The sequence below is a fragment of the Nesoenas mayeri genome, assembly GCF_963082525.1.
Source record: "Nesoenas mayeri genome assembly, chromosome: 1".
Taxonomy (NCBI): domain Eukaryota; kingdom Metazoa; phylum Chordata; class Aves; order Columbiformes; family Columbidae; genus Nesoenas; species Nesoenas mayeri.
Genome location: NC_137541.1, coordinates 61,234,126 through 61,249,840, shown reverse-complemented (window position 1 = coordinate 61,249,840; position 15,715 = coordinate 61,234,126). Strand labels below are relative to the sequence as shown.

The 15,715-nt window shown below is 42.0% G+C and overlaps 1 protein-coding gene across 6 annotated transcripts; it reads right to left on the bottom strand.

The window, feature by feature from the left end:
* Positions 1 to 7,371: 7,371 nt before the first annotated feature.
* MRPS33 (mitochondrial ribosomal protein S33) lies at positions 7,372 to 13,207 on the bottom strand. Of its 6 annotated transcripts, XM_080359431.1 has the most exons (4): positions 12,703 to 13,038; positions 11,131 to 11,385; positions 9,806 to 10,061; positions 7,372 to 8,087 (listed from the first exon to the last, which is right to left on the bottom strand). In XM_080359431.1, the coding sequence occupies exons 3-4, from the start codon at positions 10,018 to 10,020 to the stop codon at positions 7,982 to 7,984; spliced, it is 321 nt and encodes a 106-aa protein (XP_080215557.1). In that variant the 5' UTR covers positions 10,021 to 10,061; positions 11,131 to 11,385; positions 12,703 to 13,038; the 3' UTR covers positions 7,372 to 7,981. The 6 variants fall into 6 exon arrangements, with proteins under 6 accessions (XP_080215557.1, XP_080215556.1, XP_080215554.1 ...); XM_080359430.1 differs by lacking the exons at positions 11,131 to 11,385; positions 12,703 to 13,038 and adding an exon at positions 13,159 to 13,207; XM_080359428.1 differs by lacking the exon at positions 11,131 to 11,385 and having other exon boundaries at positions 12,744 to 13,039.
* Positions 13,208 to 15,715: the final 2,508 nt, after the last annotated feature.

Genomic DNA, 15,715 nt, shown 5'->3' with positions numbered 1-15,715 from the left:
ACCTAAGACCTGCAGAAAGTAAAAACCAAAACGTTTTCCTTTGGAGGCAACATGTGGGAGGTGGTGGGGAGCAGGAAAGGTGATGGGACTGGGGCACAAGAGTGACTTTGCTTATTGGTCTCTCCCGCACCCTGCATGTTGTTCAGCATCATGAGGACAAAACACTGACCTGTTTCTTTCCTTGCCTGAGTAGCGACCTCGTGGTCCAGCAACGCATGTGCTGCATTGGAGTCCCCTTGCCTCTCTCTCTGGCTTCCTGCCTTCACTTGCCTGCTAGCACGAGAAGCTGAGAAAACAATACATTTTTTTGAATGGTAGCATAAATACTGAGAAATGTGGCATATGAGGAGCCATCAAGAGAGAGCATGAGCCCTGAAACCACCATTAAGAGAAGCAGCAACCAGTGGAAAAGGAGAGGGTGGGATGGGACAAAAGAGTAGATGGAGAGAGAAAGTAGCAGAAGTAGTCAGTGAAGAAGAAGGTACGGCTGGCTCTCCTAGGAAATGAGCAGCAGATGAAAACAGGGAAACAAAGGAGTAAGAAGCACTGATTTTCCTGGCCTGGTATGCTTGAGTGAAACCGCGACCAAATCTCACGTTTGAGAGGATCAGTCAAGACCTTCCTGTTGCCTCACCATCCTTTGTCATTACTTTGACACGTTTAGCTTTTTCAGATATCTGATTTCCTGAGTCCTTTGTGTTGGATAGTGATAAGCTGATCAGCTTTATGGACTAAGTAGTTTTAGATTCCTTGCATTATTATTCCAGTGTGAACAATCACATTTCATAACGCAAAACCATCCCATTTAGGGACAGAAAAGCGCTAACGCAATTGTGTGAGTTCCAAGTAAGGGCAGGAGAGGATTCCACCTCAAACAAGTTATTTTGCCGTTCAGAAGATGACTGTTGAATTATGTTCCAGTCTTAGGATTTTCCTTCATAATATCCAGGCTTGCTGATCTTCCCCCAACCTGTATACCTGCTGTCATTTGATCCTCCAGCACTTTACAGATGGGTTGGTAACTCTCCACATCTCTGATCTAACAACAGTTTAGTTCGTAACTGCACCTTTTGGTTTCTCGCCTCTTCACTGAGCAGAAAAAGTCTATTAGGGTTGGTATCAGTCTGGAGTAAAGAAAAATTCAGAGTCCAGAAGGGCTAAATCAATAATCTGGATCAAATACAGAAACTGCAGCTTTGACAGGAGACAGAGAGATCATGGTGACTGAGCGTGGTTTTTCAAGGCAATACCCCACTTTACTGGAGTTTTTTTAAGAGTTACTATTTTTCAGTGACAGGCCAAACAGGATGGATAATCTTTTTAAATGAATGCTGATATTGTAATACCCATGCACACATCTTATGTATTTAAACATGTCTTTTGCTGACAGAGTCAGTATCACAGTTCACAATCCATCTTTGTCCTTTAATCCTCACTACCACTGAGACAACTCAAGCCTCACAGACATTTAGTCTCTCCTAAAGAGACAAGCTGCCTGCCAAGCATGTGGGAACTAGGACAGTCTCTGAAGCACATTGCTATATTCTCATCATTCCTGCGAGTACGCACTTGGCCAAAGGCAAATTTTCTGGTGCAGCGGTCAATGGCCTCTCAATGTTTTTGACGCTGTGGATTGCTTGATGCTTGAGGTTTTGCTAAAGGCTCTCGGACATGGTTATTCCTTTTTAATATGATATGACTTCTCTCTCCAGAAGACACATTTGTTTCGGTAAATGAACACAATTTCTGTTACCCCCCTCTGGGGGAATTCTCCAGGGCTCCAGCTTAGATCTTCATTTTATCTTATTTGTAAGTGGTTTGCATGCCTAGTCAATACTCTGCCACATGTCCTCAGAGGGCGTTAATGTTTATTAATAAACTTGATGATATTATCAAGCAACTTGAGTTTGAAAATACAGAGACACATCACACTGCTGGCTGTATTGGTGTCAGGCGACAGAGCGGTATTTTAGCAAACATTGCAAACAGCCTAATTTTATTCTGATCAACACTGAATGTCACTGGGGAAACACCTATTGCACACATATGGACGACATCTCCAGAGAGGTGTTGTTTCACCAATGCTGTCCTGAAGAGACCACTACCAGTCAAATCCTAAGGTTACTACAACCCTGTTTGCTGGCATAGGATTTACCTAGTTGTTATTCAGAGTTAAGTCCCATTGATACAAGTTGGAGATACTCAACATTCACACAGCTTCTAAAATTAGGCCACTTCTGTAGCTGCTTGAATCTAGAATCACATTTTAGACATCCCTTCTGAAAGACTGGGGCCAAGTGACCCCATTCACTTTTATCCAAGCAAGACTGCAAGGGAAATTGAGGAATGTGATGCACTTACAATTATGCATTTGCAGTGACACACCATTGTGTGTGGCAGTAGAATGGTTTTTAAACTTTCTGAAGCTTGGGTATTTTTTGCTCCTAATACCATTAAAAGCCTATATACTGAAACAGCCCATAAGGCAAACATCAGACCTACAGAAAAACAACTGAAGTGGGAGACACCCTCTGAACTCTATGAAATATTTACAAACAGATTTAGGGAGCATGAAGTAAAGTACTTTCAAGCACAGACAGAAAACCTAATGGGTATAAAAATCCTTTTTTAGCTCTTGGTAAGATTTGTTTTCATAGCCCTAGCTATGATATGAGAAAATGCATGAAGTCACCCAGTCTGTCCCCTCTTCCAGGAGAGAAGTGGTCCCTGTGCTGTTTTGTAACACTTGGCTCTGCCTGACTCAGACAACAGAAGCCAAACCCACTTCTTCAGAGTCTTTTCAATTTTTCTAAATATTTCAGTTTTCCCCACTATTCCATCCAAAACAATTCAATACAATCTATATAATGACACTTCGATGTCACGACCACCATCCTGTTGATTTCATATTTATCCCCTTAGAGAAGCCTAAATAATTTCTGAGCCAGTGTGGTGTTGACTTCCCTCTAACATCCGTCTACATAGTTACCCTCCTCACTGCTGGAACACCCTATAGCTGTGCTCTGCTGTGACTGAGCCTTCACAAGCAGATTCTTTCAGATGTTTTCACACCTGTTCCTTCTTCTCTGTACTCAAGACATTATTCCTACACTCAAGGAAAAGGACAAGAAAAAGTGAAGAAGAGAAAAAAAGAGACTAAAATGCTTTTCTTTGTGCTATCCCAGCTGTGCAAGCACAGAAAGATACACCTAAATATCTGTCCTACACAGATAATTTAATTCTTACCAGGATTTATTATAATAGTGTTGTTCAAGATAATGAAGAGAGAGTCCTCTTGAAGGATTTTGTTTCCAGGATCTACTCCCAAGGGATTTACAAGAAGTGTCACAATCAGGCAGTTACAGAGGAGAATTGAGTTTAAAGGAATCCTCCCAAGATCCCCATAGCACTTGTGTTTTTTTGCATATTTTCATTTGTGCTTTAAAAGAAAGAAGAACCATACAAAACAGAGTCATTCCCTCATCAAAGAAAGCAGCCTTTCAGATTTGTGAAGTCTCTCCAAAACATATAGACTTTGTTGACTGTTGTTTTTTCAAATGATCCTAAAATGGTCTTCAAACTCAAAGTGGTAAAGGAATATGTACACAAAATATGTACACAGATACTTTAAATTTTCAGAAATATTTACATTTTAAGAAATAAATGGGGTTTTAATTTTTTTTTTCTGACCAAATAAATATTTTTTTCAGTATTTGAAGGTCCGAATGTCTAAAGCAGGACAGTGAACACAGTAACTTACCACAGCTTATTTTATGTGTTAAAATTGTCATCATGTCTCTGAGATAAAGCTCTGAAATACACAGAGGTACAAGTCCTACCGTACCCAGACTAAGCTGCTCTTTACACAAGATTCTCCTGGGGTAAATTCCCATCCTAGAAGCAGCTTACACTCATGACACTATTCACTAAGTGATCATTATTCTAATTTTACTCTTAAGGAAACGTAGGCAAGTAAGACAAAGCATTTGTCTAAAACCATAGAGTAACTCAGGTTGATTTCAGTGACCTGCATAAACTTAGCACATTGCTTTAATAAGTAGAATAAACTCTTTCCACAATTACGAGAAACTTTTTTCAAGTTAATACTTCCCTGAGCAAAGCACATATATTTTAACAAACTGGTACCTTTGCCGGAAATGAAGACTACCTTCTTCTTTCACCATTACAAAGTGTCATCATATGCAAGTGAACTTCTGCCTGCCCACAGGACTTTGAATAGTAAGAGCTTCTGGCAATAGCTGCACTGCCTATAGGATATATACAGCAACTGGGTCAGCCTGTTTACAAAAAACCCCTGTGATTACCAACGCAGCACTCAGCACCCATGACTATATTATACCAGAATATAATTAAAGACAGACATAGTTAAAGCACTGTAAAATAAGGAGGCAGTGGCACTTAATAAAGCTATTCAGGATTGGAAAGAGGTTAAGGGTTTGACTTGCAATTAGTCCCTTGGAGATCAGCTAACCATGTTATTCCTATCAAGAATTAAAACAGTCATCCAAATATCTGCTGAGGACAGTAGCACATACCCTGAGAAGAGTGAAATTTTGTTTAAAAAAAAAACACAGCAGAGTTTAAATGGTGAAAAGATTCGTTCTATGGGGAAAGTAAAAAAAAAAAAAAAGTCTAATTGAACTTGATTATTTGTACGTAAAATGGATATCCCACTGTATTAATAACTGTATAAAGCATAAGAGTTCCCATCCTCACCCCTCAGAATATGGCTGAAACTCTCCTTCCCCTCCTAAATAGACATACTACATTAATACCTGGCATGTTTCGGAATCCACTTCCAATTTGTCTACGCCCTGTGATTCACAAAACACGGTCTTCTTCAGGCAATGTCTATTCCTAAATGACAGAGCACAGGTTAGAAGGGAGGTAGGAAAGCACCTATTTCTATCCCAGCTATGGAGAGAAGACTGTATTTTATGGAACAAAATGAGCGTAACTAACACTCCCAGCAAACAATGGGTTATCCTAATACTAGGACATACACCAATAATGGCTGAATCATCTTTATTTTATAGTGAAATCTCAGGAGGTGAAACAGCCATTTTTGAGAAGACCTAGTTCTACCAAATGAGTATTAGAGAAGAAAGATAATGAAAAACTAGCAAGGAACCTTTCTTATACTGCTCTTTTTAAAAGTTACCTTTTTTTCCCCTCCATCTATTTTGCTTTTGCAAACACTGCAGAGATGAAAATCAACAATTCAGTCCATTAGTTTCACTTCTGCTTACTTCACAGGCACTTCCAGCAGCTTCTCCCTCTTTTTAGATATGTTGGAAGTATCTTCCCAAAGTATGTTCCAAGGCTGATGCTTTGATTCTAGAGTAGGTTTGCTCTGGCAGGTTGCAGACAACAGAGATCATTATAGATGACCAGCCAAACAAGCCCTTTACTTTGCTGTTCATGACACGAGCTTCTCAAAACCCATAAATAGCTGGGTGGCTTGGAGCAAAAACGGAGAAATAGATAATTAGGTTTAGGGATAGAATCTAATATCGCACCACTGAGTCCATATCTGTGTCTAGCAAGGTGGTGTGCTGAGATAGAGAATACCTGTAGCATTCCCTGCCCTCCGTAGGCTCTGTAAATGCTCAGTGCTTAAGTAGACTACATGTCAATTCACAGAATCACAGAATGTCAGGAATTGGAGGGAACCTCAAAGATCATCTAGTCCAATCCTCCACCAGAGCAGGAACACCTAGATGAGGTTACACAGGAATGTGTCCAGGCAGGTTTTGAATGTCTCCATAGTAGGAGACTCCACAACCTCCCTGGGCAGCCTGTTCCAGTGTTCTGTTACCTCACTGAGAAGAAGTTTCTTCTCATATTTAAGTGGAACCTCTTGTGTTCCAGTTTGAACCCATTACCCCTTGTCCTACCATTGGTTGTCACCAAGAAGAGCCTGGCTCCATCCTCGTGACACTCACCCTTCATATATTTGTAACCATTAATAAGGTCACCCCTCAGTCTCCTCCAAGCTAAAGAGACCCAGCTCCCTCAGCCTTTCAGAAACATAAACACAGCCAATCATGCTGTGTGAGTGTTTTAGGTATATGTATACTCATAACCAGGTCTGCCCAGATAAGAAGTTTAAGACCACACATACTTACTTTACTGGAGCAGGACCATAATTGACTTGTTGATGCATGCACACTTTCTCTCTTGTACGTTTATAGTGTCGAAGCTTGAAGTGTTTCACATGAGCAAAAAAAGATGCTGTTGATTTTTCATCTTAAACTGCAAACATTTTTATCGATCTTTGGTTTCATTTTAGAAGGCATCAAGTTCTTGCCAACAAAGCTGTTGTTAAGCACAATCACCCAAGCTGCCACAGTAATTCCACTGAAGAGGTTCAGAACTGGTCTTTCTGTTCACAAAAGCAACCAGCTGAGCAACTTCACCCCTGACAGCTGTAGCCAGAAACAATGTCAGGCAGCAGTAACCTTCCTACTTGGGCAAGTCCCTCTACATAGTATGTGGCTCCATGCCACTCTTCCTGAAGAGAAATTCAAGGGAACCAGATCCATTTCCCCTTGGCTGCACATACATCCCAGGAACCAAGTACTTCTCAGAAAGCTCATCACGGGCTCTGTATTCTTCAGTATCAGGCAGGTCACAATCAGCAGACAACACACAGGACACCAAAATCCCATGGGCACATTAGTTAGGCAAAAGTTGCAAGTTCCTACAAGGATTTTAAAAACAATCAGCACCTCTTCAATTAATAACCTTGGTGAAGTACAGTTGTTGAGCTGTTGCAAATTTATATAGATCTGCTGATTTCAATGACCAGAAAAATCCCTTCAAATACACTTAAATTTTAACAAGCTTGGTTTAGAAATGGCGGTAGTGAGTACTACTCCCTACTTCAGGATGCCTCTGTATGGAAACAATCAAGCATACCCCAAGCTAACTGTGCACATACTTGCTGCTTCAGTTACTCTATATTTTTCATTCCTTTCCTTTACTACCTCAAGGATGTTCCTCTAAGCCTACATGATCTGGAAACTAAAAGATGCTGTTTCAGGGCACACACAGGCAAGATGCACACGTGGCCAGGCAAAGCAGCACAGCTGCACTCCGTACTTTCTCTTCCCTGACAGGGATTGACAGGTAAGAATAGATTTATGCAGTCACTAGTATTTGCAACACTGAAGGAGCCTAGTGATAAAACCACATATTGAGTATCAGTAAAACTGTTCATCACCTTATGAAGTACTTCATACATGTCCTCCAGGCAATCAAAATAAATTCAAAATACTTTTATTACAGTAAACTTACTGTACTTTAACTAGTAGGGGATCTCAAGCTCGAAAACAAATTTCAGCCTCTTCTGTTGCAGTATCTAAATATTCAGGGTACAATGAGAGTGCTGTGGGCAGGCAATGGACCATGAAGTATTGTCCAGTGCAAAATGCAGAACAATAGAGTCTAACAGCAACTTAAATTAACACTCAAGCTACCTAAAGTGAAACTCATCATGATAGGCAAGATGACACACAGCAACAGAAGCAGGAAATATCTTTTTTTTGTGGCCACATGCAAAACAGTGCTGATATTAATGAAAGAAAGTCAAACAGGCAATGAAAGCCAAGTGATTTTCCAGATCCAGAAAAACTGAAGCAACTACAGGTGTTTGCAAGAAAACCACTGAGCACTTTTTCTTTTTTTACTGTTGTTTTTACTACTTGGGTAAGAGAGGGCTCTGACAAATGAACGTGCTACAATATACAGTATATTTGAAGTACAGAAATTAAAAACTGGTAAAACCACAAAGACCCAAGTGCACTCCCAAGGTGGACTCCAGCATTTCACAGGGTGTTTCTTGTGCCCCATACACAGCTCACAACATGCCAAGCCCTCTCTGGCTGGGAACAGAAAGCCTGAGTTAGAGCTGTTCTCCAGTATTTCCAGAGTAGTTCATTATATTGTCCAAGTGGTACTACTTCTTCTTGAGAGCTCTCTTTCCTTCTCCTTTCTTTGGTTTTTCCTTCCCACGGAGCTTTTTCAATCGCCTCATCTCCTCCTTAAAGTCCTGATGTTCATCCCTAGATGGGGGAAGAAAGAAAAAAGTTTACTCTGTTTCTTGAATACCTAGATGTGAAAGGTTCTATGAACTGTGTGATAATATTAAAAAACCCCTCAAAAGTCTTTTTAACAGTGAAGTCCATACTGAAACTCACTGCAGTATATTCAGTGTTACTCCTAGCAGTAATTTTCAGCTGAATAACATGAAAGATTTCCTCTGGTACTTTCAAAACGAGGTTGTTCTTTTCAGCAACAAACGATGTGTGCACATATATATATTATTTCCATTGCATTTATGGATCCACTGTGTTTAAATGAGCATTAAAACATGAAAATCAGCAAGAGATAAGGATGAGAATTTCCCCCTTCTCATTTAGCTTGGCAGCCTAGCAATAGCACACTGTGTTTCTATGCTAGATACTAAGTTTAGGTCATTAGCTTCCAAGAAAACAGGGGCATGCTGAGCAGTAATTACAGTACATGACACTGCTCTCAGGTGACTTCAAGAATGAATTATGAAAACAAGCATCAGCTACTGGTAGAAAAGGAGAATAAAACAGAAAGGAGGAAAAAGGGGCTGGCAGAGATAATGAATTCTCAATGTTCTACTAAATTCTATTTAATCAGTCTCTATTTTTCAGTGCAAAAGTATTTTTCAAAAGTCACAACTGCATCCTAAGTAGCCTAAGATTGCTGCACTGCTATTTTTAAACACAACTTTTCTAAAAAGGAAACAAAACACTTGTCAGTTATTATCAGGGCCTATTAGTCTATGACTCTTCATTACATATTTCTCACCAGCAAACCTGATCCTCTTACAAGCTCTCTGTGTACAAAGCAGCTAGAGAAGGAACTTGAGATTATGAGGGGCAGGAGAAGAGTAAAGAACATTATCATGTCATTGAAGCTTTCTGTGTAAACAGCTCTTCTAGGAAGTGTTTGCATGCCCACTTAAACCAAGAACATCCTGGATGCAATCCTTAATGGTTAGTATTGGGATACTAGCAATAGAAATTAGGCTGTTTTGACTTTACAGGGTTAGCACTTTTAAGGGACTTCTTTAGTGCTACCCAATGGAAGTCAAAGAACCGCATTTGACTCCTGCTGAGGTTCTTTTGCACCTCAGTTTTTCCTACTTGAGACTGTGGAAGTTAATTTAGAAATCATACAACTGGTTTGGATGAAGTTGAAATTAATAAGGCTATTTAAACAACATTTGAATTTAATTTAGCTTATTTTAAAGGATAAAAAGCCCCTCCACCCTAACACAGACTTGCCTTCTCTTCTAAACTTCACTTATTAGCTGTTGAATAATTAAGGAATATATGGTAAGACTGTCTTAGTGCAATTTTTGTGATAAGGTAATATCACCTTTTTGTAGCACATCAATTTGCCATATTCAGAACTAAAGACCCATGTCTTATCTATGAGAAAGCTCTCCTCCCTGCCTCACAAAGCCAAAGCAAGAGCTATTTCTTATATAACTGGTTGCCTATAACTACACCTAAAGTCTTTCTCACAAAAGGTTCTAATTATAGTAAAAGTTACTCAGACAGCAGTCATTTATTCTACTCTCCTTGCCCTCAGTGCAACAATCAAGTATTTATTTCCATATGCACGATACTCTGAACTAAACCTTTTTCTACGTTCCTATATTCCTTGAGGAAATATAACAAAACTCACACCCACCCCTTTCCCATCTCCAGTCCTGCTCCCACCCTATAAGCACAGAGATTACCTGTAGAGACCAAAGTAACGGAGTTTCTTCATGAGGGCATAGTAGGTGTTGTGAGGAGGATACCAGCTGTAGACCTCCTTCCGCTTGGCCAGAGGCTGCTCACTGAATAACTTCACTACTTTCATTGATTTTGAGTCAGTTGGCCTGACAACTTCTCCGAATATCTGAGCACTCAGCCGGGCCATTCGAAGGGCATAATTGGAAACATTGGACATCTCCCAAGGAAGAGCGGGCACACACACACAGACGGACCTTCCTGCAAAAGGAAACATAAGACAACCACAACTCTAAGATAACTGAGTATTGCAAGATATCCCAGAGTTAAAGCAAACAAAATAACTCATTTTACATGGGTCACACATTTGAAGTCATTCATTCCTTGCATGAAGTCAGTCTATCTTAGTACATAATCCTGCATATAAAGAATATCTATGCTAAACCAAGTACAATTAGCAGCCTAACTAGGACGCTACAGACAGCAATACAGACTATGAAAGTACCTACACTGAACCACAATTTACCATGGCTAGTTTATTAGCAGATCAGACTCAGTTTGCTTAAGGCCACCTTAAACTCAAGTTAAAGAACCAGTTACAGTGTGAACTCTGCCAAAAATGCTTCCCACTGTGATGCCTCTTGACTTCTACATAAGCACAAGGTGAGACACCTCTTAAATATACCGAGGAAGCAACCTAGAAGTTTTTCTTGTGAAAATGTCTCATCCTATTTAAAACACTGTATGAATGTTGTTACAGTCCATCAAGGAAAAATGGCCTATTAGCTGTATAAATGAATAAAATATATCATGCTTCTCTATATGAATCACACAAATCCTTCCCATCTCAACTTCTTTCCCTGGAACATTCCCACCAGCTTTTCTCCATTCTCTTTTCAGTCTCTCCTGCTATCTCTATTACTTTTAAGAGAGGAAAAATATAATTTCCCCATGCCAGATTATTTTTTTCCAATAAAATCCCACGTCAGCAACTTTTCATTCTTTTTCAGCTGTATCCCAACTAAAGACAACTCTGCAACATAAATGCTTCGAGGACAAAACCATTAGACCACCAGAGACAACATCTACACTCTCTAAAAGGAGCGTGGAGAAGGGTTTTCTCTCAGTGTTCCTACCCATCTCCATTTTTTCCTCTTGTTTGCATCTTTACTTTTTGTTTGCACAATGGGATGCAATGGACAAGAATAAGAGTTCTATGATGCTATATTTGAAGCTGTTATGTTGCCTCTACTGTAGCCTTTTTGAGCAAGTGATGACATAATTCTCTAGAGAAATTAATCAAGAGTTCATTCAAGTGCACTACACTTACTTTAAAGTTTAAAATTCTTGTTTTTAGAAGTATTGCACAGCTGATTCCAGAAAATGAGTATAAAAAATTAAATAGCATGGAGCAAGGGCAAGAATAATCAGCAGGACAAGGCTGAGTCCATTTTGGTATGATAACAAGGAGCCTGTTGTTTAATACCACGAATCTGAAGTATTCATAACCTTGCTTACATATATTTGCTCACTGAAGGACCTAATGTACAAGCATCTACTTTGATTTACTCTTGTTAGCAAAGCACTAGAGAGGAAGCAGGGGAAAAAAAATCAGGCACAAAAATAATACAAATAGTCTAAGTCAGAGAATTATGGGAAAAGCAACAAAAGGGAAGGCAAAGTGTCCAAAACCTCAAGCTAAGGCAGGAGGCCTGGTGTGATAAGACAGAAGCTCTTAAATGATCACAGAGCAGCACTTCAACTTGAGCATCTACTACATGTGGGAAGATCAATAAGTCTTGCCAAGCCATCCATTTCAGAACAACCAGTCCTAGTTTCTATATTCAGAGATAAAGCAACAAATTGTTCCCAAAACTCATCACGTCGTCACTGAAAATATCACCAGACTCAACTCAAACACAACACTTGCTTAAACTCCTCCAACTACAGCCTTAAAGTGAAAATACCTTTAGGTCCTAAGCAAGGGGTGTCAAACTCATTTTCACTGTGGGCCACATCAGCCTTGCGGTTGCCTTCAAAGGGTCGAATGTAATTATAGGGCTGTATAAATGTAACTACTCCTAAACAATATAAACCAGGGGTCTGAGGGACCTGCTTGTCACTTCAGAATCGCTAAAGAAATCACAGTATCACAGTATGTTTGGAATTGGAAGGGACCTCAAAAGACCATCTAGTCCAATCCCCCTGCTGGAGCAGGAACGCCTAGGTGAGGTTACACAGGAAGATGTCTAGGCGGGTTTTGAATGTCTCCAGAGAAGGAGACTCCATAACCTCCCTGGGCAGCCTTTTCCAGTGCTCTGTTACCCTCACTGAGAAGAAGTTTTTTCTCAAATGTAAGTGGAACCTCTTGTGTTCCAGCTTGATCCCATTACCCCTTGTCCTATCATTGTTTGCCACCAAGAAGAGCCTGGCTCCATCCTCATGGCACTCACCCTTTATATATTTATAAACATTAATAAGGTCACCCCTCAGTCTCCTCTTCTCCAAACTAAAGAGACCCAGCTCCCTCAGCCTTTCTTCATAAGGGAGATGCTCCACTCCCTTCATCATCTTTGTTGCCCTACGCTGGACCCTCTCCAGCAGTTCTCTGTTCTAAGTAGCCCAAGCCAAGACTGTTAATCCCTGCTGGTCTAAGAATGCTTGAGAGATGAGAGAGGCAAAGGCTACAAAGTTTCATGTGCCAGAGCTATCCAAGCCTGGTTTAGGGTGACCTCCAATTCTATGAGGCGCCACCAAAACAGTTTTGTTCTTGTCACAGCGATTTTCCAGAAAACACACTGGTAACTGACACACCAAAAGCAAAACCACCCTGCGGAGCTGAGCCTTCACCTGCTCCCGGCCCTTCACTGCCTGGCCCTGCCGTCCTAGCCCGGGTTTTTACCTCCTGATCCACCAGCCTGTCTCAGACCATTCCCTCCTCACCCAGCATGTGACAGGAGAACTTTCCATTTCACTTCTGATTTTTCCATTACGGGGGAAGGGCAGGCCGCGCCGGGCCGCTGCCCAGCCCGAGGGGCACTTGGCCTGGGCAGGGTCCAGCGCAGCCCCGCCACCCCCGCTCCGCGGCCTCGCCTCCCTCCAGCGGGCAGGCGCGGAAAACCCCAGCGGGGGAACCGCCGGCACCGCGTGACCTGCCCGGCAGCCCCAGCGAGGCCCACGATCCCTCCCCGGGCCCGAAAGGCGGCGCAGGCTCGGCCGAACCCCCCAGGGCGAGCGCCCGGCTCTCATTTCCCTCCTTCCAGCCCCGCTCCCCCCCGCCAAGGCCGGCGCGGGCGGGCAGCTGCGCCCCCACCGCGTCTCACCCCTCCGCCCGCCCCGAGCCCCGTCCCGGGCTGACCCTGGGGCGGCGCGGCCGGGCCGGAGGGCAGCGGGCGGTGCGTCCCTGGCGGCGCATGCGCGGGGGCGGGCGCGGCGGGTGACGTCAGGCTCCGTGAGGGGCGGGGCGGGGCGGGGCGGTCCGTGGGCAGCAGGGTCCGTGTCCCCCGTCACGGCGCCGCCTCCTCGTTGCCCGCAGGGGGTGGTGCCTTGTCGCGGTGCTGGGAGGCAATGCGGGTCCGCTGCCCGCGCTTCGTGGTCACCCACCTTCATGCCCCCTATAGGGTACAATTATTTTGCACTTATAATAGGCTCAGGCAGGATCTCTCAGCAAAGCAATTCTTTTTAATAGCGATATTGCAACACCGGGTGTTCTACTTAAGGGTAGGCACACCTAATAGGGCAAAAAGCCCCTGCTTATAAACCCCCAAACCCCGGCCGCAATTTCCCTTCCCTGTTCCCCATTGGTTGGGTACTTCAGGGTTTGCAGACTACACCGACGCATACAATACCCTTCCCCTTATCAGTCTATTTAAGATATGGATCCCTGGTGCTTTGGCTACACTTCCCCCTAAATTAACTTGTAAATACAGGTATCAGTATATATACAGGTATCAGTGTATATTCCGGGAAGAAACTGTTTTTTACATTAACAATTCATAGCCCGATGTCTCTCGGTCCTTTCACCTAAATTAATTTGTAAATACAGCTATCAGTATGTATACAGGTATCAGTATATATTCTGGGAAGAGACTGTGTTTTACATTAAGGATTCACAGTCCTATGTCTATCAGTCTTTCTGCCCTGCTGGGGTCAGGCGCCAGGTCCTCAGTTATGTAAAACCAATAGTTCTTCATTAAATGTTCCTTGGAGCTGGGTCTCTTTAGTTTGGAGAAGAGGAGACTGAGGGGTGACCTTATTAACGTTTATAAATATATAAAGGGTGAGTGCCATGAGGATGGAGCCAGGCTCTTCTCGGTGGCAAACAATGATAGGACAAGGGGTAATGGGATCAAGCTGGAACACAAGAGGTTCCACTTAAATTTGAGAAAAAACTTCTTCTCAGTGAGGGTGCCAGAGCACTGGAACAGGCTGCCCAGGGGGGTTGTGGAGTCTCCTTCTCTGGAGACATTCAAAACCTGCCTGGACACCTTCCTGTGCGACCTCACCTAGGCATTCCTGCTCCAGCAGGGGGATTGGACTAGATGATCTTTCGAGGTCCCTTCCAATCCCAAACATACTGTGATACTATGATACTGTGAAACCTAGGGGCAGCAGAAAACACCCAAGGCCTCATACCCCTTCCCCAGAATCCCCACTTCTGGCAGCCCCTCAGCCCCTTCCTGAGCACAATTCACATGAGCCTTCCTGGTGCTCAATTTATGCTAATTTTTAATCAGTGCCAGGAGGTGCTAAATCAGGCCCCGCGCAAACATCTGAGTAAATGACAATTATGTGATTACATTTATAAGCCAAAAGTGTAATGCCATCAAAGAATGAAATTGGCTTTGTCTGGCTGGATCTGTTTTTTAGAAGACTGTCTACTCCCAGGCATTAAATATCTTGTTATTCCTTAGTCTGTCCATGATTAATTTTCTGTCACCTTCTCTGTTCTTCCCTGGGCTTATCAGCTTTGTGGCCTGGACACCCCGCTCACCTCTCTTGCCCTTCTTGAACACAGGCATGATCTTCTGTAATTTCCTTCGTATTCCAAGATTTTGTAAAATTAATATTCCTGAGAGGTTTTTGGCAGTTCTCCAAGGATTGTTATGCAAAAGTTCCCTGGAAGGCCTCATTTTAAAATGTTTTTTCTAGTCAATGTTGTTGACTGTTTTTATTTACTCACTAATGGACTGAAAAGTGTTACCTTTTTGTTTGTTTGTTTGTTTGTTTTAACTTCACAATATAGCACCTCTTTCTTAATCTTTCTAGGGAGACAATAGAAGATTTTATAATTTCTGCCACTTCTATGCTATTTACTGTCTCTGTCTAGTCATATACCTTGGCACTGTTGCACTCGCATTTTACTGTCTGTAGTCACATCACTCAGGCATTTTCTATAGTCTTTATTTTTTTGTATACTCCAGAACATTTTTTCCTATATTTTTGCCTTTCTGCATTGTTCTATACTATGCTTTTAACTTCTGAGTGCTTCCTTCACCATACTGCTGAGCCAAAATTGTCCTTCAGCCTAAATTGGCTATTTTGTTAATTAAGCGATCATCACTTCTAGATTATGGAGTAAGATCATAACAATTCTCATTTACATTTCTATCTCTATTTTTTAATTGTATTTTTCTCATCATTTCTCTCACTGTGTTGAGGGTAGTCTTTCTGAAATGTCTCTGTGTGTGTAGGGGAGTATTTCCCTGTCTGGGACTGTCCTTTTTTGCTTACTGTAATCAAATTGTGATTGCTGGCTCCTAAGCAACCACCTCTTTCTTGTCCTGTTATTAAACTGCTTAAACATTATGAATTCTGAAATACTTACTGCATATAGACTAAAATAGCTTCTGTCATAGAAAATAAGTTTTAGAAACTCTAGTGAGACAATGGTTGCTGGCTATTTGAGGCTTTTT